The 25,212-nt window shown below is 55.0% G+C and overlaps 1 protein-coding gene across 1 annotated transcript in view; it reads left to right on the top strand.

The window, feature by feature from the left end:
- Nucleotides 1–7,563: 7,563 nt before the first annotated feature.
- The window catches only part of LOC104374107 (heparan sulfate glucosamine 3-O-sulfotransferase 3A1), a 32,454-nt gene continuing 14,805 nt past the window's right edge, over nt 7,564–25,212 (top strand). Inside the window, exon 1 of the mRNA XM_086624047.1 lies at nt 7,564–8,135. Within this exon, the coding sequence (XP_086480173.1) occupies nt 7,564–8,135 (572 nt within the window). The remainder of the gene's footprint in view (nt 8,136–25,212) is intronic.

The raw sequence follows: 25,212 nt of genomic DNA, 5'->3' as shown, positions 1-25,212 counted from the left end.
CACCCAGGTCTTCGTCAGTGGGTCTCTGGCTCTTCTGTCCAGCACAGCTGCCCTGTCCCAGCCCTTTGAGAGCCTGATTCAACCCTTGATGTTCTCCAAGCATTGCTTGATATCCCATAAAGTCAATTAAAAGACTGCCCTGATCTTCAGAGCTGCCCAGTTAAGCCTTTGCAGAGAGCCAAGGCTTTGTACGCTCTCTCATGAGGAATGGAGTGAACCAGGACGTGAGCACGGGCAGCTCCCATCTCCACATAGGGTACACCTTGGCTCCAGTCTGGTCCTTGGGGTCATTTTCTCTTGTTGGCATGTCCATCCTGGACTGGGAAAACTTTGCCAAGTATCTCTTCATCAAAGGCAACCCTTCTCCACAAAACACACCACTTTCCCCATCTTTAAGAGAAAAAAAAAATTATCAACAGTTTGAAACCAGCCTGCCCTGTGAGTTTAATATAGAACCATAAATGCAGATTTAGGGTTTAATTTTCCCTGTATTGTTTTCGTTGTCTGGCTTGGTGGTTTTTTTTTTTGAAAAGTGCAGAATAATATTAAAAAGCACAAAAGGCCTGGAAGGTGTTTCTTGTCGTTCCAACCCATCACCAGTCACAATTGTATCAAACCCAGCACGGTGAAGCATGCAGTGCACAAATAAAACGAGACACAAACAAAGGTAATAAAAGAGACAAGTATCTCTTTCAAAAGCACTGGAAGAGCAGCAGGAGTGTAACTACTTCATGTTCCAGCTAATATAGCTGTCTGGAGCCATCCTCAGAAAGCTCTACCAGGGAGCAGTTTATGGGTTTCCCTTGGAAAGCTCTTGTAAATATTTGCCTGCAGCGGCTCAGGATTGCAGGGGACGCAGGGGAGGTGTTCACCGTCTTGGTTTGCCTTTGCCAGCCCAGGGCACAAACCTGCTGAGTGGGGTGCTGGCATGCTGCATCGCGAGCAGTAGGCATGGACATCATGCCACTATTCTCAGGACGTGCCCAATGCTGGGTTACTCTGAGGGTGATTTTTTCCATGGATGAGAGCTGCTGGTGCATAAGGGCACGTGGGTGTAACAGCTCACTTGGGGTGTGCAACTGCCCTGTGTGTGGATTCGTGCTGAGCACAGCTCATCCCCCTCTTCGCCTCCAGTCCTGGCTCTCCAGGTGGAGATCCATTGCTTCCTGCAGCTCCTTGCTACCCAGGCAGGGGTGGGTGTCGTTTGAGCCAACCCAGAATGACATAACGCCTTTCCCCATCTGACAAAAGCCAAGACAAGAGCTGGGCTCAGCACACAGACCCCTCCACGTAGCACCCAGACCCCTCTATGTAGCACCCAGACCTCTCCGTGCACTTGCTCTTCAGGCACACAGCCCTGTGCAGCCGAGCGACTCCCACCATGGCCCCATGGCACCAGCCCACCTGGGGTACAGGGGTCCTTGTCTGCTCTTGGGGTGCACCGGGGGGGCTGCAGCCACTATCACGGTGCAAACAAGCGCATGTCTGTAACAACCTCCCTTATGCGGACAGGATGGGTGGGTGGTTGCTTGCCCGTGGAGTGGCAACATACCCCATGTGCCTTGTGCATTTTAGATGGCTGAGGAGTCCACAGATGCAGTGCCAGTCCCCTGAGGGTGCTGGTTGACGTCAGTGCCACTAGCTGAGGTCCATGAGGCTGTTCCTCTGCTGGACCTGCCCATGGATGAGCACCAGAGATGGGCTTGGGGCACCAGTGAGGCTCCTGCTCCCTTTGTGGGCTACAGAAGGAGGTGGGGTGAGCAGGCACCCAGCTGAGCACCTCAGTGATGTGCCAAGGCTGCCGAATTCACCCAGCCTGACTCTGCTGTCTCCCAGCCTGTTCCATCATCACAGCAGCCTGGAGCAGCAGTAGGTCACTGAAAATTCAACTGGGAGCTGTGGCTTCAGGAAACGGGAGAGGCGTGATCAGTCCTACTGCCCCTGGAGGGTCCACAGCCCACTCTGGTCTTTGGGAAACACTGATGCAGATGCTTTCATGGGAGGCTGAGCCATTAAGGAGCTGCAGAGCCTCTCCAGATAAATCATCAGCCCATTTATCTCAAGGAAGGACAAAAAGGTCATTTAAACATCAGCCCACTCCAGGCCATGCTCTCCCCTCCTTATGGCAGAGGCATCACCCTGAGCGTGATGGCCACACTGGGAAGAGCAGGACTAGAAATCAGGGCCCTGCCTGCAGCAGATGTGCAGCCCCCAGCTCTCGTCGGGACTGAATCCCATTCCGTCTCCTCTTACTGGTTCTTATTAATTCATGCTCCTGATCCGAGGCCTCCCAGATGTCCTCTTGCCTTGTGCCAGCTCTCTAATCAAGTTGGCCAGTTCTCCATCCCCGCTAGGCAGGAGGTATCAGATACAAGGTGGACACTGTGCCATGGCCATGGCGTTGGGTATAGAGATATGTTGCCTCGTGTCTCAGCCAAAGCAGGACTAAGATTTCGTCTGCTTCCCTCTCCCAGGTCTGCTTGCTGTCTGGGCACAGGCATTGCATATTCTGCAACAGGCCAAGGCATTTTGTCAGGCTGAAAATGCTCCTTCAAAACTTTTTTTTCTCTTTTTTTTTTTTTTTCTGGTCTATGTAGTGTTGTCTGTGGGTAGTCTTGTCCTTCCAAAACAAAAAAAAAACACCCAAAGAAAAATCTCATCCCTACATTCTTGGTGTCTATGGCTCAATATTTCAGGATCCCTTCTCAACAAAACCTCCAGTGCTGGAGATGCTGCTCAGCTCTCCAGCACGTCTCCAGCACCTGTCTCTACCTGCTCGGTCTCCGCGGTGATGTTCCGTGGGGATGCAGGTCTCATTCCTGGTGCTTGCACGGCTCTGCAACTGCCCTGTACAGCCCTGGCATATGCTGCACCAAACGACGGCTCTGCAGATCCCATAAGAGAGAGACTGCAGCTGCTTTGTTAGTAATAGGGAAGAATTCAGCTGGACCCTCGCTGTGCCAGGCTCTGTACATCCACGCAATAACCTCAGTGGAGCCAGAACCCACCTGGGAGCTAGAGACCACCAGGATGAGGCCAGCAGCCGTGGTCCTCCTGCCACCACCGCCGGCCTGAGGCTGGGGACATCCCAGGGCTGCCCAGGTGACAGCAGCGGCTTGCCCCCGGCACCCCGGCCCCAGTTCTGTGGCACTTCCCACCAGCCTCCTCCTCCTCGCCACACCGCGCCGGCCACTGGTCCCGCTGGCTCTTGAGGACAATGCGTGTCCCTACGATCCAAAGGCAAAAAGCCCTTGAACTTTCTGTGTGATTTCAAGGAGGGGAAAAGCCCAGGAGATTATCGAGATCAATAGAGGATTTGGGTACAACAGGACCCGCCATTGACTCCTCCCTCTCCTCCGGGCTCTCAAATCCTCGGCTGCCGCTGGCCCGTCCCCACGAGCCATTGTCCCCATTCATTTTCGATGAAGGGGCTTTTGTTGTAGGAGCCCACGCGGGGTCACATCGCCCCTCCGTTATCAATCTGTTTCTCTCTCCTCTGTCCCATACTCCGTCTCCCCGGTACAATGGGATGTTTTCTTCGGCAGCAGCTTCCTGACAGGCAGCGTTTCCCTTTGCCTTCAGACCTTATAATCACTTGCTAAGCCGCGCTACCCTCGGGCTTCCCACTCTCTTTTCCACCAATACTCCCAGTTTAACCCCTGATCCCATCTATGCTACGGGTCACTGGGAAAGGGGGAAAAATACAGCTGGCCCAGAGGGGCTGGCGCGGACCGTGCATGCAGGAGGCATCCGAGCTGGAAGCTTTCCACCTTCCCGATTGTACGGGAGCACCTGGAATTATTGGATGATGGAAGCGAAGCCTTTAGCTCTTGTTTGCCAAAATGACAGAAGATTTTGGTTGCTGAGTTTAAGCCTTTGCAGACTCGCTTGGCAAAGGGCTGTCTTGGTAAGCGGGTCTGTCTCCTCGGTGTCCCATGAAGGGTCCACAGAGGAAGAGCATCCCGAATCAGCCCATTCAGAAAAGGAAACCTCGATAATGGGCTGCTGCCGGTGGTGGAGGGAGATTTCGGCACCAGCCATGCTGGGACAAGAGCCCCGATTGCACCAGAAGGGACTTGTGCAGCGGAGCATTCCTCGGAGAGGGGGAGGCAGGAAAGGGGCAAGTCGTAAAATAGTAAATAGATAAAAGGAGAAAGGAACAACCGAGCAAGGTAAGGAACGAGTGCAAACAGGACCACGGAGGAGAGCCTGCCAGGACCATCCCTGGCCTGAGCCTGCGCCAGCAGCGGGGCCAGTGCCAGGGAGTTGTGAGTCACGGGCACTATGCACAGCCCTGTGAGCCGGGATGCCCGCGCTCACCCCCACCCTGCCAGCCCGCCGGGAAGGGCAATCGCGTGCCCACACGCCTGCCATGGCACGCGGAGCTCCCCTGGACCCCGGGGCATCCCAGCACCCTGACGCACCCACTGCTGCCGGGCTGCGGGAAAGGCACACTGGTGCCCGCCATGGGCTTTGGAAGAGGGAGATCGATCAATGTAGCAGAAATCTACGGGAAAAGGAAGAGGCTGCACTGAAAACCTTGAGTCGGTTGTGTAAGAGGCTGAGTAAAATGAAAAGCACCTTTTGCTCCAAGCCTCTAAGTCATTAAAAACCCTCAGGTTCTCCCTGAGAAGGGTTATTTTTGCTAAAACAGATAAGAAGTGTAAATTCTGAGAACTGGGTGTCGTGACGTCAGCCACTCGGTTTTTCTGGCTTTATAATACAGCGTTTGCCAAACTATCTTTGTACAGAGAGAAACTCATCTAAAAATAAGGACAAAACCAGTCCGCTAGTAAACCTCTACGGAATCTCCGATTTGTGGCTGTACTAGCGGAGTCCACAGCAACATGGGGTACGGAGGGGTGAAATGATTCACTATTTTATTTCTCTGTATCACCCCTTTCCACCAGGTAAGACACCTTCCTTCTCACAGAGCCATGTCTGGCTGCCGGAGCCACCGGAGCCTTCAGCCCCAGCAGGCAGAAACGATGAGTCAGGTTCTGCAAAAAAAATCACAAGATTGCCTGAAATATCGTAAGACTGTTTTAAATAAAGATATATTTGGCTTATTGCTTTCTAGACACTGAAACTTCTTAAATAGACTCTGGTCATATTTTCCCTAGGCAACTAGTGACTTTTTAAAGGAAAGCTGAGGTTCTCACCAATATTTCCAGGAAAAAAAAAAGCAGCAAACATGAGTCCTGCGATACGATCACAGCAGATGCGCACGCACGGTCCCTCCGCACTCTTTCGCACCCGTTTCACTTCTCTTTTCTTGTTTTCTCTGCTTGAAATGACCATTTATTCGAACAGAAAATGCAGCATTGTTCTAAGTGTCTAGGAAAAAAGTATCATCATAAGCAGCACAAAGAAGTCAAACCACTTTGCATTGATCGCGCTCCTGCTACAGGGCCCACTCCAAAGCCCATTGATGTCAGCAAAGGCTTTTCATTGACTTCAATGAGCCTCGGATCACAGCACAGATTTATAAAGGCATTTAGGTTCCTAATGATGTAAGTAGTTGCCTAGAGGTGTTAGGGGCCTAACCTGCTTATAGCCTTTTGTAAATCGCACCAGGCATCTACTTACATGTTGGAGCATTGAAATACCTGAAACGCTACAGTATCCTGAAGTCTCCAAACATACCGAGTCGGAATTACGCTCACTCAGTTAAGATAAAGTGATCTGGCTGCGTTGCAGCTGGGGTGGGTATGGATTTGGAAATCCCTATATTCAAGATAAGTTTCTTTGTTAGGGAGGAAAAAGTCATAAAGTTGGGAGAAGATCTAATAGAATGATTCGTTGCAAATAACATTTGTTATTAATTTTGGCCTGTTTACTATTTGGAAACACATTTTTATTAACCAGCCAGCTCTGCAGATGGCTGATTATTATTCATTGCAAATTTTTCCCCCTTCTCATTGAACAATTTGTGGATACACCAGCTTTATTTCCAAGTAGTTGAAGTTTAATTCCTCAGCTAGGTCCGCACCAAACAGAGGGGGAAAAACAAGATCTAAGTCAAGTGTTTCATGTGCAAGTTTGTTTAAAAATTCTATAATCTATGACAAACATTTCAAATTAAAAGGACATTCCCACAGGCAATGAAATAATGAAGCCCTTAGAATCAGGCAGCCGAGCCATGAAGCTGATAGCTATTTCCACATTTCATGTACTCTCAAAGGAGAAGAGCAAATTCTGAGAGCAATATTGTGTTGTGTCTGTAGATATTTCTTACTAACTGCAGGCCAGACTCTGCAGCCAGCCTAGGGGTGGTTTGTTCAAGGGAGCGGGGAAAAGTCGGATTTCAGGTCCTTCGGTGCCGTGTTAGTAACGTGCTGAGCGTAACTGTTGGCTGTAGTCCTGCAAATACATTTTACATGCGTGCCAGTGGTTTCACCGATTTCAGGGGGGACTATTTTTCCGTGCAAAGGTGTTTGAGTACGTAGGTGTGGGTGTCGTTGTCGGGTAAATCAGGAATTTGTGCTCAGGTACCAGAGGGATGGCGGGGGTGGGGGGGGATAGTTCAGAGTGGGGGGAGATAGTTCAGAAATCTGAGTGGATGGACAGAAAGGTGGACAGAGCGCGGTCAGACGGACACCACGGTTTTCATCACACTGCACATGTTTTACGGAAAAGTCCTGTGGAGTTGGGCTGAGAGATGAGCCTGTCCGCGGGCAGCGGGCTGGGTTTGCTGCCGTGGCTTCAGCGGGCGGCTCGAAAGTAAATCGGGATCGAGAGAAAAGCTGTGGAGAACTGCGATCGCCTCTCTGCCCTGCGGGACAGCCCCCGGGGCATCCCCGCACCCCTCGGGACAGCATCGCAGGGACCCCCGCATCCCTCCATCCCCCGAGACAACATCCCGGGCACCTTCGCATCCCTCTACCCCCCGGGACAGTCCTAGGGGCACCCCCGCACCTCTCGGGACAGCATCGCAGGGACCCCCGCATCCCTCCATCCCCCGAGACAACATCTCGGGCACCTTCGCATCCCTCTACCCCCCCGGGATAGTCCTAGGGGCACCCGCGCACCCCCCGGAACAGCGTCCTGAGACATCTCCGCACCCCACGGGACAGCACCCCGCGCACCCCCGCATCCCGCTCGGCCCGATGGGGCTCGGGAGCGGTTTCCGTGCGGGGGCCGTCCCCTCCAGCACCTCGGGGCCGCTCCGCCGGGGCCGGGCCGGGGGCGGCTCTGCCCCCCGCCCCCGCCGCGCCATTGGCCCGCCCCGCCCGCCCCGCTCCGCCCCGCGCCCGGCGATGTCTCCGCCGAAGTTTGCCGCGGCGGGTGCCGCACGTGGGAGCCCCGCGCCGAACCCCCAGCGCCGCCGGGCTCCCGGCACCGCTTCCCCGCCCGGCCCCGGGGGCGGCGGCGGCTCCCCCCCCCCCCCCCCCGCCCCGCCCGCGGGGGATGCCCCCCTGAAGCGCCGCCGCGCCGTGGCCCCCGCGCTGGGGATGCGGCAGCGCGCAGCCCCCCGCCACCGCTGAGCGCTGCGCGGAGGGGCCGCGCCGGGGGGCGGCCGCGGAGCATGGCCAGGGCGCCCGGCCGCCGCCACGGGGTAGCATGGCCGTGAGCGCGGCGGCCGCCCCCGCCGCCGAGCCGCTGCCCCGCAGCATCTTCAAGAAGTTCCTGGTGATGCTCTGCTCGCTCCTCATGTCCCTCTACGTCTTCTACTGCCTGGCCGACCGCTGCCAGACCCTGCCCGGACCCATCATCGCTGCCGGCGCCGCCTCGGAGGAGGAGGAGGGCGGCGGCGGCGGGTACCTGGGGGGCTCGGCCGAGCTGCCCCCCTGGCAGGCGGCGGCGGCGCGGCGGAAGCGGCTGCTGCAGCGGCTCAAGCAGCGGCGGCGGCGGCAGGAGGCGGCGCCGGGCGAGGAGGTGCCGGCCGGGGGCGGCGGGAGCCGGGCCGGCGGCTCGGGCGGCGGCGGGGGCAGCGCGGCGGGCACGCCCGGCACCCTGGCGCTGCTGCTGGGAGAGGGCACCAAGCGGCTGCCTCAGGCCATCATCATCGGCGTGAAGAAGGGGGGGACGCGGGCGCTGCTGGAGTTCCTGCGGGTGCACCCCGACGTGCGCGCCGTCGGCGCCGAACCCCACTTCTTCGACCGCAACTACGAGCGGGGACTCGCCTGGTACAGGTACGGGACGGGCTGGGGCGGGCGGCGGCACCACGCCGGGGCCGGGGCTGGGGCCGTGGCTGAGCCGGCACTGCCCCCCGCTGGCCGCGGAGCCCCTCCGCCGCCCACCCGCGTCTCCCCGCTCCCCAGCCCCGCTGCCCCAGCCCCGCTTCCCCACCCGAGCCCCAGCGCTGCTCCCCGAAGCCCTAGACCCGCTCCCCAGACCCGCCCGCCGATCCTTTTCTCACTCCCCGAATCCTCCAGCCTCGCTTCCCCCAGCTTCCCCCGTCTCTGTTTCCCAATTCCCCAGGCACTCTCCCCCATCCTCTCCCTCCACCCGTTCCCCCGACTCTGCTCCCAAATCCCCCAGCCCCTCTCTCTCCCCGTGTCCTCTTCCCTTCTCCCCACCACCCCATCCGCAGTCCCTAATCCCCCACCCCTCCTCTCCCCCGCTGCCCAGCACATCCCCCAGCCCTCCCGCCCCGGTGCAGGGTCTCCCCGGGGTCCCTCCTTGCAGCCTGGGGTGCTGCCTGCAGCTGGGAGGAGAGCAATGGGAAGAGCAGTGGGTGCCCCGTCACCCTGGGAACTGCATGGGGATGCTGAGACAGAGCACAGGCTCCCCAGCATCTTGCTGCTCCCCGGCTTTTCTCGGGTCGGGGCAGGGGGGGGCTTTGCAAAACCTGTGGCTCATCTTGACTCCCAGCCGAGCCACTCTGCAGCCCGTTGCAGAGCATCGTATCATCCCCTCCTGCAACTCCCAGCCTGGGGTCGCAGCCGTTAAAAGCAGCTTTTCTGTATTCGCTGTGGAGAAAAAAAAAAAACGTATTTCCCATGTAAATGTTTCAGCAGCCCGCTAATGAGTAACCAAAAATTCCAGGAGTGCGACCCAGGCGCTTGCCTTGCCTAAGAAACGAGCAAAAAGGTAGATGGGTTCTTCTTTCAATTAATTAGTGTATCATTACAATGAATAAAAGGTGTCCCCTTTAAAACAAGACAGTAAATGTTAAAGCCAAGGGGCAGGATTCTCATTAGCGTTGTTTAGATGTTTTCCTTGTGCATTATAAAGTTAATAGAGGAGCGTTTTCTCGTGGATTCCTATGGAAAGGATTGGTAAAAATCTTGGGGGCAAAGCTGCTGTTCTGCAGAGTGTGTCTGTGTTTGCGGCTTTCTTGAATGAACGAGCGAAAAAGAGGATTTCAGGTACCCCCGGAGCTTGTTTTGTTTGTCAAGCCCAGCTATTAGCAGAGAGGAGAGGAGGATTTTGGCTCGGCTTGCGGTGACGGTGTTGAAATGTGGAGTAGGATAGTACTGACAGTCCGAGTGTTTATGTAAAAGTCTTAACACGTGGAAGTGATGAGCTTCCTTGTGTATCTGCCGGTGTCAGAAACACGCCGGGTTTCTGCAGGCGGCAGAGTGTGGGTTCTCCGAGAAGGAAGGTTTCCTTTCGTGTGGGCTGAAGCTGTCTACAGAATTATATTTTTAGTGTGCGCTTATCCAATTTCCACATGCTGACCCCGTATCAGAGAGGAAACATGACAAACGGAGCTGAGAAACCTCAAGAACTTTAATCAAGTCTTGACTTTGAAAAATAAACACATGGCTTTGGGGTGGCGTCTCCTGAAATTTATGGTGGATATGCAGAAAAGCTCGTTTATCAAAGATGCTCTCGAAGCCTTGAGGAGCAGATGGCAGCGGGACAGACCCGATTCTGGAAACGGAGCCCGAGCACGGAGCGCAGACCTGGGCAGAGGAGGAGCCACAGGCATTTAGGGCATAGTACAGTCCTTGGCAGAGGGGATTTAATTTGCCAGAGGTTTGGTCTTGATCTTGCAGCTCTTACTCATTCGAGGAGCTGCCCCGCGGGCTGTTTGTGTCATCATTATGTTTTAGCATTTGGTACATGAGCTCTCCCATTAATTGCTGCAGCTTGTTTGTGCTGGTATTTGATGTACTGAACTTCACCTTTTTGTTTTTATTATTATTATTAGCCCTGTGGAGGCTGAGGTACAGTGATTTCTTTGTATGGGATTATTCCTTTGAGACCTAATCTTGCCAGTTTTTGCTTGTATGAGTAATCTCTGCTAACACACAGAGGCCTGTCGTGATGGCAGGGCTGCGGTGTCAGCCCGCTGGTAACTGCCTGTTACAAATACTCCTTGAAAAAAAATAACTGTCTCTCTCCACGGGGTTTGCTGTGATCTTCGATGAGGGTTCAGCGCCAGGGAAATCACCAGATGTTTGCCGGGGGTCCCCGTTTCTTATCTTTGCCATCAGAGGCTTAGGTTTCGCGGGCGTTTCTGTTTCGCAGCAGTCAGACTAAACAGCATCATTACGAGGCATAAACAGTTGGGTTGGCTTTCAGCGCCCGCGGGAAGCCGGCGCGGGCAGCGAGCGCCCTGGCCAAGGGAACAAAAACCTCTTGGCTCTTCGCAGCCACGCGGGCTCGCAAGCAGAGAAGAGGCGGTCAGCCTCCGCGGCCGATGCCGTGGTCGCTGGAGCGCGGAGGTGGGCTGTCACGAGGATGCCACGCTAGGACCATGGCAGGGTGGCTGGGGGGTCTCGGGCATGAAGGGGACCCTGGGTTGACCTGGAAACAAAAGAGCAGCTTTGGTAACAGCTGCTTGTTACCAGGTGTGAGGGTGGGTTAACGGGGCTGTGCTGCGGCTGCAGCAGCAGGATGATGCTCCCAAAGCGGTCGGTTGGATGGTGGTACCCGGAGGGCAGCGGCTCGCCAGGCAGGGGCTTGGCATGGGGAAGCCCTGTCGCCTATGGGAGTGCCAGGCAAAGCACAAACCCACCGTCCGTTAAATCGAGGGGAATAATCACGGCTCTTCCAGCCTGCGCTGTGCCTGGGGAAGAAGGCAGCTGTCCTACAAGAGGCTGATTTTTCTAAAAAAACCATCCGAGGGATTTAATTTGGGATGTGTGACACCTCCGGGTGAGCCCGTGTGGGGGCTGAATATCAAGGGAAGTTGTGTGCCGAAAGCAGCTTTCTCCGTTTCGGCTTTGCCAGCCCTCTCTCCGTACGGGGACAAAGGGAGGGAGGAGGCAGCCCACAATGCTGGCATTGACTTCCCGGCGCAGAAATCTCCGCTCCAGCCCTGAACAAGGCTATTGAGCTGACAGAGTTCAATAGCAGGTGAGCGTGGGTTTTAATAGAGTTCAGCCGCCATCCCCCACCCCGAACACGGCTGTACGCAGCCTGGCGAAACCTCCAAGAGTGAGGGCTAAGGCAGTCAAGTCAAAAAAAAAAAAAGAAATGTCTGGATTAAAAAAAATACCTGTATTTGCTGGTGATATTGCAAGTCTGGCTGGTTCCCTCTGATCCTTTGTTAGTCTCGCGCTGATTGAGCTGCCTGTTGGAATGTCATTATACTGTCAGTCACCCCAGGAACATTTATTTCATATGTTTTAATCTCCCTGCCTCTGGAGCACCGGTGCCAATTCCAGTAGAGCGGAGCCAAGCTAATGTCATGAGATTACACCCGATCTGGGGGAAGATGAAAGATGATTCAAAGTTACTCCGTCAGGTTGGGAGTTTAAGTCTCGCTTCTCTCCAGTGCTTCCAGAGCTGGGAGTTCTGTCTCCTAATTAATGTCCTCTTGGGATTTTTCTCCAAGGTTTTGTGGGTTGGGTTTTTTTTTGTGTGTGTGTTTTTTTTTTTTTCTCCTTCTTTTTAACCTAGGCAACCCCGATATTTCTGAGTCAAAGGGAATGGAGAACATCTCAGTTGCTGAAGAGGTCTGGGATGGAGGAAAAAGAGGCTGGGTTAGGGAGCGGGATGAGCTTACAGTAGCCAGGAACAACTGCATCCCACCTTGTGCCGTTTCCCATCCGATCATGGTGCGATCAGAGCCCTGGGGATGGAGGGGTCGGTGGCTCCTGTAGCAGAGGGTGGCCTGGAGGTCCATGGGGGTTTGTGGTCACCCAAATTCAGCAGCGCAGTATGCGGGTGCTTCGTAAGCATGGAAGTGAGGATGGGAGCATAGGTGTGGGGACAGGAGTGCGTGGATGATGCCAGGGGAGACTTCAGGGGAGCAAGTACAATTCCTGAAAGGTGGAGCAGGACCAGGTGACCACCAGGAGGAAAGACCTTGTTGCAAAACCCCCTGCGGGAGGGAAATGCTGTAGTGTTAGTTGCCTTAAAGTGATCTTCTCCCTCACCTTTCTTCAGCCATCCCTGTGGCCTCTGCAAGAAACACCAGGTCTTTGTGTTCAGGGTGTGCCCAGCCCAGAACACAGGTTGTGCCATCAAATCCGAGCCGGTTTGGTTTTCCACTCCCTGCTGTGTACATGCCTGCTTGTAGGAAGGTCTGGTTTAGCAGCTCCCACTCCTCGTCCTGGGAACATCTCGTCTCCCAAACACACCTGAATTACTAATAGCATCAAGCACAGGCTGCAGCACTTTCTCTGGAAATTGCAGCCTTGGACAACCATGTACTGAGGAGGATCAAGGTCCTTGTTTATTTATTAGCCGTGTAATCAGATACGTCCCTGTGCTGAGCTCGTGGTGCCAGGTGCTGTATAAAAAGGGAACAAAAGATGGTCTTGGCCCCAAAGCAAAGATAATTCACTGTAAACAACAGGTGGAGATAGGCTGAGACAGGAGCAGAGATGGTGGAGAGTGTGTTGGTTGGTTGGAGAGTGTGTTGGTGAATTGGGCAGTGTGTGTCTCCTGGCCAAGAGGTCATTGGAGGTGGAGGATGAGGTGGCTTTATGAATGGATGAAGGGACATCCCCTTGCTGGGGAAGAGCAAGGGGGAGAAGGAGCTCGTTGGAAATGCTGATGAGATCAGGGCTGGGGTTGTTGAGTCTGTTATAAAAGGACAGTAGATGGTTCTGGTGCTCGTGTGCTTTGGTGCTGCCTTTGTGCATGATCTGGATGTGGATACTCCAAGGCATTTTGGTAAAGATTTGAAATAGTGTGAAGTTTGGCACCCTGCTGCTGGGGAGGTGTCTTGGTGTGCCTCAGTTTCCCCATCTGTAAAGTGAGAGGGAAGTCACTGCCCTGTGCTGCAGGGGTGGGACAGCAGGGTTGTGACTCTGGCATCTCTCTCCAGCACAGAGATGAGGTGCTATACGGAGTTTGAATTTGTTTGGGCTATGCTGTGGGTTAAATAATGCCCAAAGCAGGTGAACCCCACCAGTGCTGCTGGCAGAGGTCCCGCAGCCTTGGCACAGCTTTGGCTCGCTGTCCTCATGGCGAAGTGGAATGCCATCTAGCACATACACCTAATGGTCCAAGGATGGCACCATCTAGGCACATGCCCCTGGCAAGGTTTAACTGCAAAGAGCTGGGGCTGGGCTCTTCCCCCTCTTACTCCTTAAATAAACCCCCAAACGTTTTTGTTTTTTTTTTTATGATTCTATTAAGCATTTTGCATCTATATGTATCGCTTCTGTTTTCTGTTAACGGAGAAGTTCATATCTAGGGTTTGTGTCTGTTCCTGATGATGGGGTGAGCTCCTGAGTTGGCCTATAAGGAGACGTCAACCCCATTCCCCTTAGAAAGCGTCTAAATAAATACTCAGGATTTTATTGGACCCTTATCTCGGCAGATCCTGTGGTCTGCACAGGGCTGTACTGGGGAGATTCAGAAGTCAATAGACCCCATCCTACTCTTCAGTACTGCTTCATGCCTGGTCCATGGGGCACGGGAGCCTGGAGGGGATCGTCACCTTCCCCATCCACCCCATGGCTCTGCCTGGGCTGAGGCGCTTGGGCACGGGGGCTCCCCTGGCCCTGCCTGCTGGTGCTGAGCAATCTTGAAAATATGGCCTCGCCTGTCCAAGATGTTGTCAGTTAAATTCATAGAGCCGGGTGTTGTGAAAAGCAGCGCAAAGCTGCCGCTGGCTGGGGCGAGAGCCCATTTATGGCAAAAATTGTGATGCTCTCCAGCGGAGCGGCAGGTTCACCCCGCTCCCACCGCTCGTCCTCCTTCAAGGTCGGGTCTGGCAAATCCCCACCTGTGCACGGAGCCTGTCCTCCTGCCGTCAGCTCCGCTGCCTTTGGGGGGGCTCCCAGGAGTAGTGACGTCGGGTTGGGGGTCCGGGGCCGTGCTCTGGCCGCACCAGGGTGTCCGCTCACCACACCGAGCAGGATTTCACCCCGAACTTTGAAGTCTATAATGAGAGCAGTTCGGTCTGGGGAGGGGGAAGGGAGCTGGTGCCTTTCCAAAGAGTTCAGAGCAAACAACAAGTGCTCAGAAAACCCAAGAATAACCCCCCGTGAGCCCCCTCCCTGACAGAGGCATTAAAACTCCCGAGCTGCTAATTCTGCTTTTCCCCTGGAGAAAATCGAGGTAACCCAAACCGCTGTTGCAGGGAAACGGCCGATGCTGGCGAGGGGGAGCGGGGGCGGTCGTTGTGGCCATAAATCTTTGCAAATTCTTGTTACGTGCAGGTATTGTGGAAGGAAAGTGGATTGGGTTGCAGTTACAGTTGTGCTGCTGGGGTGGGGTATGGGGGTCTTACCCCAGTCCAAAGCCTGTGTGGGTCAGCGGGGCTGTTCTTGCGAGGTCTGTAGGACCGGGGCCATCCCTGCGACCGTGACAGTGGATGATGTCTCTGCCTGACTCCTGCATAACCCACCTCCCGGGAAATTCAGCTTTTCATGGGTTGGAGTTAAGCACGTTAACACCCAAACTGTGCCCTCCTGAGCCCTGGTGACCCCCCGGTGGGGTACGTGAGCAGGATGGTGCCCACAGTGAGAATATAAATAGAGTTGCTCAGGGAAGTGAATTATTCTCGGCATTTCTTTCATCGAATGATGTGATTCTGCAGGAGGAAATCTTTCAGCAAAAGGAATGGCTGGTTCCCTTCATGCATGGCAAGACCATCCTTCTTGCTTCCTGGAAGCGAGAAGATTCATAACGTGCTCTTTCTGTTGCAACACCATCTGTTGCAGAGGTATAAAGATCCCTGCTCAAACCCTGCCAAGCTCGGGGCTGCTGCTGGGTACATCTCTGGTGGGAGATGGAGGAACTTCCCATCGCTGCCCCGGGGCAGCTTTGGAAGCCTCATGGGGTTGCTTTCCCCACTATCAAGCAGCTGTGGCCAAGTGCTGCATAAGACAATCCCATCTGGACAACTCCAGGCGTCCGGACATCTTCCTTGCACAAAGCCACGCAGATCGTGGGTGCCAGTGCAGCATCTTCAGCAGGATCCTGCCTGAATCCCAGCTACGAGCGGGAAGGAACAGCTTTCCCTGCCCCGGCTGCACCACTCGGCTCCGGTTCCTGAGCGCAGCCAGTGACTGAAAACTGGGATGTGAACGTTTGGATCAGGTCTGACCACAACTGCCCTTTCTGCACCTTGCCCTGGTGAGAGATGTTCAGGCTCAAACACAATGTCGTGATGGGAAGCTGGGTGTGTATATATATATTTATTTATTTATTTATTTATTTATTTATTTATCTATCTTGTGGAATCTTATTTTGCTGAAAATCTTAAAAAATCAGGCTGATTTGTTTTGACATTGCCCGTTGGAAAAGGACTCCCTCCCACAGCCTGTGCTCTCTGGGGAACCCTCTTATGGGTAAATATCAAATCCAATTGTTTTGGCTTCCGTGTTTGTCTGATGGCTGGGGGTGTGTACGCTCACGTGTGCATCTTTGGGCCCTCAAGTGTTGGGTTTTGTCGTAAACATTTTGTTTCTGCTTTCATGGTTTTTATCGTAATGTTGAGTACCGGAGGGTTTGGAACTAGATGATCTTTAAGGTCCCTTCCAACCCAAACCATTCTATGATTCTTTTGGCATGATTTAAACACTTTTGCACTGTCTGAACTGGACCATCTGGGAAGCTCTTTTTGGGGCGATACTCCCAAGTATTGGCATGTTCCAGGTCAGAGTAAAACAAGTGAGGAACCACTTGGATTTACCACCTGGGGAAGCTCTGTGTCCTGACCCCTCTGGCACAGGGCTGGGGAGCAAAAGGCAGGAGATGCCATGGCCAGGGAGAACTGATGTGCAGAGCCTGAGGAGGTGGCCTGGCTCAGCTGAGACTCCCAAAAACACACTCCAGGATCAGTTACCCCACGGTGCCGATATGCTCCGAGCCCCCATAACATGCCAAATGGAGATGCCACTTTCCTCATTTTGTGTCTGGACATTGTTGGCTCTGAAGTCCTTCCCCTGGCTGGAAATTTGCTGCTTAAAATCCCTTTGGCCTCAAACATTGCTGGTCTCCAGGTTGTGCCTTGGCAAGTTTTGCTTTAAACTTCAATAAAAAGGTCTTTGGGAGGACCCCAGGTCAGTGGGTGCAGCAGGGTTTGGCCTTCACCTGATCCTGCTGGACCTGTGCCCATGGTGGGTCCCCAGGCCTGGATGGGGGAGCAGTGGGTTACCCTGGGTGCAATTAGCATTGTGCCATTAACGCGCTGTGATTTGCGTAGGTAGAACTGGTGGTGGCAGGAGGAAGCTGTATGATGTGCCAAAGCCAGAAGTGGGGGGGATCTCCCACTTCTGAGACATGAACGCTGGGTCAGTGGCCTCGCTTTCCCAAACCGTGCTGTTAGGAGGTGTTGGCAGAGCCACGGCACGGTGGTGTCCCCCCGGTCCCTGGGTTAGTGCAGTGCCATGGCCAGCAGCAGCACTGATGGGATGAAGGATGCTCCACTCCACCAGTGGGAAACAGGCAGAAAAGCACCCAGAGCCTCTGGCAGAGCAAGACTTGGCACATGGGACCTCTTGGCATCTTGCTCCACGCTGCCGTTGATCTCCTCTAGCTGTGGTAGGAAGTGGAGGTGCCTGGTATGAGCATCAGCGATGGGTGTTCAGCGTGTGCTGAGCGTCCCTAGGCATCAGCCACATTCACCCCAGGTCCTGCTCTGCTCCTCAACCTGCTCCTCGTGCTGGAGGTCATGGAAAGTTCCCCTGACTCCTCTTACAGGAGTTGAGGGTGCTAATCCCCGCGTCCGGGCTAACTTCCAGCTCAGGTAATTCTAGTCTCTGCCCCTAAAAATTAACTCTGCAGTTTGGCTCCAGTCACTTCTGTTCCCTGTCCACGGACCTGCTGGGCACGGTGCCGCTGGCAGAGACCCACCAAGGGGCTCGGGGCACTTGGCTTTGGATAGCTGGGAAGTGGCCTTTCCTCTAGGCTGCAAGATGATTTGGGTTTTTCTCTGCTCACAAGCTGCGTGCCAGGGCGAGGGATAAAGCTCGTGTCGTGCAACTGCGGTGCGAATATTCCAATTGGCCTCTAAATGTTCGTGTGGTGTCTCTCAGTCTCGCGCCCGTGTGACCGTGGTCCTCAGCGCCTTCGTCAGCTCTAAGGAAGGAAAAATCCCAAAGCCGAATCTCGCCGCGCGCAGGAAGCGGAGCGCAGGGCGTGACGTGCAGGGCTGGGGGAGACCCCGCTTGTGCGCCTCGGTTCCCCCAGCGTCTGGCTGCCCTGTGGGCACACAGAAGAAGAGGAGGAGGAAGATGCTGTGCACAGGCACGTGCGTGCATGGATGCACAGGTGCCTTGGTGCTTGCTCTTGCCCAGCCTGGCTGCGTTATGGGCAGTGGGGGCAGTGACCAGCTCTGCCCACAGCCTCATCTCATGGGGGTTTTACTGGGTTTCTTGCTCTGCCAACGCAAGAAACGGTTAGTTGTGCCTGCGAGTCCACTTAGCTGCATTTAAGCAACTCGTGGGGCTCCCAGCACAAGAAGGACATGGAGCTGTTCGAGTGGGTTCAGAGGAGGCCACCAAGATGATCCGAGGGCTGGAGCACCTCTGCTATGGAGACAGACTGAGAGAGGTGGGGCTGTTCAGCCTGGGGAAGAGAAGGCTCCAGGGAGACCTTCAAGCAGCCTTCCAGTGCCTAAAGGGGCTACAAGAAAGCTGGAGAGGGACTTTGGACAAGGGTGTGTAGTGACAGGACACGGGGCAATGGCTTTAAACTGAAAGGGGGGAGATTTAGGTTAGATCTAAGGAAGAAATTCTTCCCTCTGAGGGTGGTGAGGCACTGGCACAGGTTGCCCAGAGAAGCTGTGCTGCCCCATCCCTGGAAGTGTTCAAGGCCAGGTTGGATGAGACTTTGAGCAACCTGACCTAGTGGAGGGTGTCCCTGCCCATGGCAGGGGGTTGGAACTAGATGATCTTGAAGGTCCCTTCCAACCTGATGTTGTGGACCCCAGAGCTGAACGCAGCACTGCAGGTGGGATCTCCCGAGAGCAGAGCAGAGGGGCAGAATCCCCTCCCTCGACCTACTGCCCACACTGCTTTGGATGCAGTCCAGGATACGGTTGGCTTTCTGGGCTGCCAGCGCACATCGACGGCTCATATTGAGCTTCTCATCAACCAACACCCCCAAGTCCTTTTCCTCAGGGCTGCTCTCAATCCATTCTCCGCGCAGCCTGTACATGTGCTTGGGATCGCCCTGACCCACATGCAGGACCTTGCGCTTGGCCTTGTTGAACTTCACGAGGTTCTCACAGACCTACCTGTCCAGCCTGTCGAGGTCCCTCTGGATGGCATCCCTTCCCTACAGCGTGTCGACCACACCACACAGTTGGTGTTGTCAGCAAACTTGCTGAGGGTGCACTTGATCCCACTGTCCACGTCGCTGACAAAGATGTTAGAACAGCACAAGCCCCAACACCGACCCCCGAGGAACAGCACTTGTCACTGGTCTCCACTTGGACATTGAGCCATTGACTGCAACTCCTTGAGTGAGACCATCCACATCTGGAGAGGTCTAAGGTCCAACTGCCCCATTTCTTCATTTCTGCCCATCTGCTGGAGGGTTTTGCTGCCTGGACGGAGGGTGTGAGCCCCACTCTTCTGCCCTGTGCAAACCCGCCTGGGTGTGAAGGGCTGCAGGAGGTTTCTGAGCAAGGATTAAAAAAGCCACAGCCCATCTGTGGGTTTGGATGGCAGGAGGGTGATCTGTGCCCCAGAAGCATGGCAGGGACGGCTGCATCGCCCAGTCCTGCTTCCTGCGGAAGGAGGTCGCGTAGCGAAGGGAGAAATGTTGGCATGGGGAGCAGGCGTGGGGCAGGCTGGGGGCGAGCGCAGAGCTGCGTCCGGCAGCAGCTGGAAGGAGAACTTTCTGCTAACACTTGTCTCTCCAAGGAGACCAGCAATGCCAACCTGTCGGGAGTAATCTCCCTGTTTCATGGCAAAGGTATGAACGCCCGGGCATTAAATGCCACGCACCAAACAGCAAAGAGTTTCTTGGCCGGCTGCTGCTGCTCCTCATTTGAGCTGGGATGGCCGGTTCCCACCTCCTGTTCCCAAGCGTCCCAAGGTCTGGCTCAGGCTGGACCCTCCTTAGGGCAGGAGGTGGGATTTTGTTGTGGAGCTGCGGTGACAGGAGAGCTGAGCTCCTGGGGACGGTGTGGGCATTGCCACCATGCAGATGATGTGGGTGGGCTGCGTGTCTCGTGTTGAGTCCAGGGCAGCGAGGAGGCTTTGGGACACGCTCAGCCTGGCTGGAGGGTGGTGAGCGAGGGCCTGTTCTGTCCTGTGCCTCAGTTTCCCCATCTGTGAAATGGGGTTATGCTGATGAGCTCACTCACAAAATACTAAGGTCCTTGATAAAGGTGCATTTTGGAGAACTGAGACTTGGCTTTCCTGCAGTCCGTGAGCACCAGGATCCGTCCCTCCCGCGTGGCCCTCTCCGGGTTGCGTTTGCTCCGACCACAGGCAGACGCCGGGTCGGACGCGGGGTCGCGGCGGGTGTCAGCGTTGTTTCCGTGTGCTCGAGGTGCGATCCCTGCTCCGCCCAGCGCGGGAATTGGGCTCGGGGCAGCGGAGCTCAGCTCCCGGAGCCGCATTCCCAGCGAGTCGTGATGCTGCTCCACCCGCCTGCGCCTGGCCCCCTGCCCTCCCTTCCAGCACCGGCAAATCCTCTGGAAGAGCCTCAGAAAGAAAGAATTTAGTAGGACATGCAAGCGGTTAGTGCGGGAGCGTCGGAAGGGGCCGAGCCGGGGGGAAGGGGTTCCCGACCTGACCCAGATGCGGAGCACAGCGCTTAATTGAGTTTGACCAGCTCCAGTGCCGCGGGTCGGGGTCAGCCCCGGCAGTGAAGCCCACCGAGGCGCCCGAGCCGCTTCGTTTGGCACTGGGAGAGGTTGAGCTCTGCCCCGGCTGCGCTGGGGGGTCGTGGCCCTCTGTCACGTCGTGGGGACCCGTTGCCCCCGCGGCGCGATGCCGCCGGGTCGACGAGCCGAGCCGTGGGCGGCGGGTTTGCCGGGGAGCCTGGGGGTTTCACAGGCTGCGTCTGCTCGTCGCTCCCTAATTGCGATTGAGTTGTTTGGCCAAGTGACAGCGAACTGCCGGCTCGCAGCTGGTGCCTGGATGCATCCCCGTTCCCGGCACTCCCGTCCCCGCAGCCCGGCTGTTCAAGGGGCTTTCCGGCAGTAAAACCCAGCGCGCGTCGCCCTCCCTTCCAGCCCGAAATGGAGGTGGGAGGAAGAAACGGGTGCCTCCCCACCACCACCTGCCTCTGCCGAGCGGTGCCGTGGGGCAGCAGCTCACCTCCCTGCCCGCCGGAGCCGGGCACCGGCATCGCAGGCGGTTTCCTGCAGCAGCGAAGAGGAGAAGCCATGGGTTTGATTTATCCATTGGGACCCACCAGCCTTCCCAGGCCAGATGAGAAACCCCTGGTTTCCCAGTATACCTCTGGATTTGTTGGTATGTGAGAAATAAGCTATTGCAGCACTGGATTATTAAATTGTTGATTATTTTTGCACAATATAAGCATCTCTCCAGCACATGTTCCTGCTGCTTTCTCGGCTCTGACCCCAGAGCAATGTCCCCAGCCCCACTCTCGGAAGCTGCTGGGGCTTGGTCACCTTAGAGCCTTGGGAAGGTAGATGGGAAAAGCATCAGGGTTGGTGATCGCAGCAGCGAGGAAGGAATTTGGGTGTGTTTCCTCTGGAATAAATCTGGTTTAAAATTATGAGCGTCTCTGGATTTTATTAAAGCCTGGAAAGCAGCGCTTGGCTTCATTGGCCAAATCCAGCAGCATTGTAAAAGCTGGTGTAAGCCCACACCTAGATGAAGGAGCCCAAGCCTCCGTGACCTGCAGAGCCACGCTCAACCCTGGCCACTCCCAGGAGCTTTGCTGGCCATCAGCCCCCTGGGGACAGCCAGGGATGGGTGCAGTGGAGGAGTCTGGACCCAGACTGGGGCCCACTGGGTGTTTCAGCATGGATGGGGACATGCATCCTTCTCCCCTCCATCCCTGGGAGCTTCTGGTGGACATCCCATGGTCAGCCCAGAGTGAGTGTCCTGGTGGGTCTGGCCTTTGCTCATGGTCACCTTGGTTGCTGGGAGCCAGCTCTTCCTGGAGCCTCCCCTTTTCTTTCCACATCCCTGGTATAAAGCTGGATTTATCAGACCAGTGTGTTTCCCACCAGCATCTGAGCTGCTCTCATGGGAATCTCTCTGTCGAATGGGCTGTACCCTCACCCGCCTGCGGCTGCTGGCGGTTCCTGGCATCCCTGCATCTGCAGGCGGCTCTGCCCAATGTGGGAATACATTTAGGAGTTGTTTGACCCGTTGGCTTCCCAAGGATACATCAGTAAAGGGGTCCAGAGGAACCTCTGTCCTGGCAGATCTCCTAAGCCAGGCACTAGATGCCCGGCATACCCTAGGGAAGGGCTTGGAAGGAAGGTGCCCCATGCATGGAAAGCTATCCCATCCCTGCTTCGTCCCCAAGGAGGGGACACTTACCCTCAGCTTGGAGCAGGACAAGGGCAGGGACGAGGGGACACCTGAGCCCTGGTCATGCTTTCCACAGAAGGACTTTCAGACACAAGACTGTGGTCACCCTGATGTTGCTGACTCAGACATGGTCCCCCCTGCCTCAGCACAGGTTTCCAGGAATGTTGTCCTTAACTCCTCCTGCCAGGCAAATCGTGGCCATCGTACGTTTCGGGGAAAAATTGGATTTGCCTCGTAATCTAATCAATGTTAAATAACAGTAATTCTAACTCCGAGGCTCCATGTTTAAAGTGCTGTTGGGCTCTGGGGATCATGGGAGTTATTTAATCTAATGAAATCACCATTACTGTCTAATGAGAGTGCACCATGGGGATGTCCTTCCTGAAAGGAAAGCAATGGTTAAATAATTGGCAGTCAGGGCAAATATTCCGTGAGGGTACATGGGCAGGGTGTGGGAAGCTGATGGTTTCAGCTGGTTGGGACCCAGAGCTCTTTGGCTGCATCTCTCTAATGGCAACTGTCATCGCTCAAGACGTGGTGGTGGTGGTGGTGAGCACGCGCCCAGGTCCCTCCATCACCTCCCCGGGATGCCCAGGCAGGCTGGGCCACACTGGTGCTGCCTTTGTCCTTTTTCTGGCCCAAGCAGGAGTTCGATTTTTTAATTATTTTTTTTTTTACCCCTTCTCAACACTTTGTCCTGTGTCGTGACTTGCTGTGCTCCCCCCGGCACGTCACTCTCTGTGTTGGTCCAGGCTGTGTTGTCTGCTGATTTTTAAGATGTTTTCCCCAAAACTTGTTCTACTTTTCTCATTAAGTGGTTTTTCCTTATCTCCTTTTTAGAGAGAGATGGGACCCGTTCCAGTTCACATTTCCCGTGCTATCTTTGCCACGATTTCTGAGCCACCAGTCGATTCAATCCGTACGGAGCGAGCGGAGCCGTATTGAGCCGGCTGCTCTCCTCCGCGCTGAACTTATTGTGTTCAAACATCTTGGAGCTGTAGCAGCAGCAGGTGGGGACCCCGCTGCTGTCGAACGCCAGCACGGCTGTATCCAGCGTAACCGGGGCAGTGCTCCTTCCCCGTAGCGCCTGCTCTAATTTCCCATTATTATTTCTTTAATAAGACTGATACTTACTGTACATCGCTCATTTGCTGCTAAAATTGAAGCCATTAGAGCACTAAGTGGCAATTACCTTCCGAGTGGTGCGGAGGGTGAAGCCAGCCGGTGCCTCCCCGAAGGAGGACGCCGAAATCTGCCTTTCAGCCAAGGTGGAGCAGCTTTGTAGGGACAGCTGGGATGGCTGCCAGGGGGCCCAGCATCCTCTGGAGGGAGGGTTGCACCCATGGGTGCTGAGAGGGGACACATCTGGCTTGGCGTCTGTGGGTGGTGGGGACAAGGAGGGGCTGTGGCTTGGCGTGTGCTGCTGGGTTATCTCAGGACGTGTTGCCCATCCAGCAGCCAGGCTCCTCTGAGCAGCTTGTCCCCAAGGCATGTGGCTTCTCCCCTGGAAAACAGTCTCCATGCTGAAGAAAAATTAAAAAAAGGAACATGTCTGGTAATTTAATCATATTAAGTGCTCCTAAAATCAAGTCTGTGCTGCACAACAGCATGGCAGAGATCTCTGGAGGAGCAGATGCAGCAGGACCAGTGAGGATGCAGTGCAGAGTGATGGGGCAGAGGAGGGGTTTCTGGAGGAGGGGGGGTGAGACGTGCCAGCGGGCAGGTCTGGGAGCGCCGGCCTGTGCCCACCGCCCCATCCACCACGGCTGCAGCCCGCCAGCACTGCAGGACACCCGCCCGTGCCCCCGCAGGGGCAGCACACTGTGTGGGTGAGCCCCACGGCCGTGGCACGGGTGCCCTCGGCACAGTGTGGGAGCACGGGCCATCCCCCACCCGCTAACGAGGGGGTCCGGGAGCCGCCGGTCCCTACGGGCGGCTCGGCAGCACCAGCCGGGATGTCTGTGTTCATTATGCACATCCCTTTCACGCCGCCTTCATTATTCGCGTGCTATCTAGTGTCATTAAGATATCAAGTTCATTTAGGTACATCCACATTGGCAGTTTAATTATGTCTGGGTACTACTCTGTATTTTATTCATGGACTATCTGGGGGCAGTTGTCAAACACAAGCCCAGGAGATAAAGGTTGGGTGGCTGCAGAATGCTAATGTCCTGCTGGTTCCCTTTTGACAAATACACATGCCAGTTATTACCAAACTGATTATTTCATTCATTAACACCACATACATCAGCTCCCTTCACCCGGTATTATTGTATACATTCATCTTTTCATAAACAATTACCTGACAAGGTTGGGAAAGGCAAGTACTGGGGAATTAATGCTCTGATTGGAAGTTCCTGGCGTGGGTTAGTAACAAGGTGCTGGGGGGGTGGAATGCCCCGTTAGCGTGATCACTTCATTAATCAAATCAGGGACAATAGGACGTCACATGTGCGCCGTGTTTCCCGACAATACCGAACCCATTTGCATTGTGCCAGGGACCCGGCGGACGGGGCTCCCTGTCCTGTTCGTGGTGATGGGGAGATGAAATGAAAACCGAGGGACGTGGTTGGATGGTTTGGGAAGCATTCACTGCGGCCAGACCACGGTGTGTGTTTCTCATCTGCCCTTTTCTTTTTTTAATTATTATTATCGTCGTGAGGAACGTTTGGATGAGAACAGGTTCTTTGTTTATTGTTTGTGCCTTTTTTCCAGCTTCCTCATATTGCTTTCCTGGAGCTGTAGCCCTCCACGATAGCATTAGCAGTGGTGGCGGGAATGATTAGAACCATGAACATGCAACCATCTGGGGAACAAACGTCCCCCCCGGTCTTCTCTCTACATTTTTGAACTGTAAAAGGCTGATGATGGAGGAAAAAAATACAGGGAGACACGAGCGGTGAAGAATAACCAAACTCATGAAATAAGTGATTCCTGCAGCTTTCTTAGGATCATGGTGGAAGCCACCAGAGAAGACTAGTGATGCTACTTGCCCGGCTGGAGGTCACTCTCATGGTCTGGATCTGCTGCCAGTACCATCTCCCAGCACATTATGCCCAGCATGGACCCCTGCGGAAAGCAGCAGACCTGGACCTGTTCTCGGCGGTTTCCCCTGAACACACGGCCCACGTGGTTGTGCCCTTGGTCCCTTATTTCCTTCTTTAAATACACTGTACCCTCAACAGTTTCCACCAGCAAGCTCTCTCCCTCTGGACTGGAGCAGGAGCAGCTGCAGGAGGCCACCAACACGGCCAGAATCAATTCAGCTTTTCACTCAAGCAGACATGCTCGGAAAGTAACGCTTCAGGGGTCACACTTCTGCACTGCTCCAGCGCAGGATTTGCAAACTAAAAGGATCCGAGTGAGACTGAAGTGCCTGACTCCCTTAGGCCCCTCTGGAAAAAGCCCCACTGGAGTAACTTCAGAAGTTCTCACTGTGCTT

This window comes from Tauraco erythrolophus, chromosome 20 (genome assembly GCF_009769465.1).
Source record: "Tauraco erythrolophus isolate bTauEry1 chromosome 20, bTauEry1.pri, whole genome shotgun sequence".
Taxonomy (NCBI): domain Eukaryota; kingdom Metazoa; phylum Chordata; class Aves; order Musophagiformes; family Musophagidae; genus Tauraco; species Tauraco erythrolophus.
This window is presented reverse-complemented; position numbering and strand designations above follow the sequence as displayed.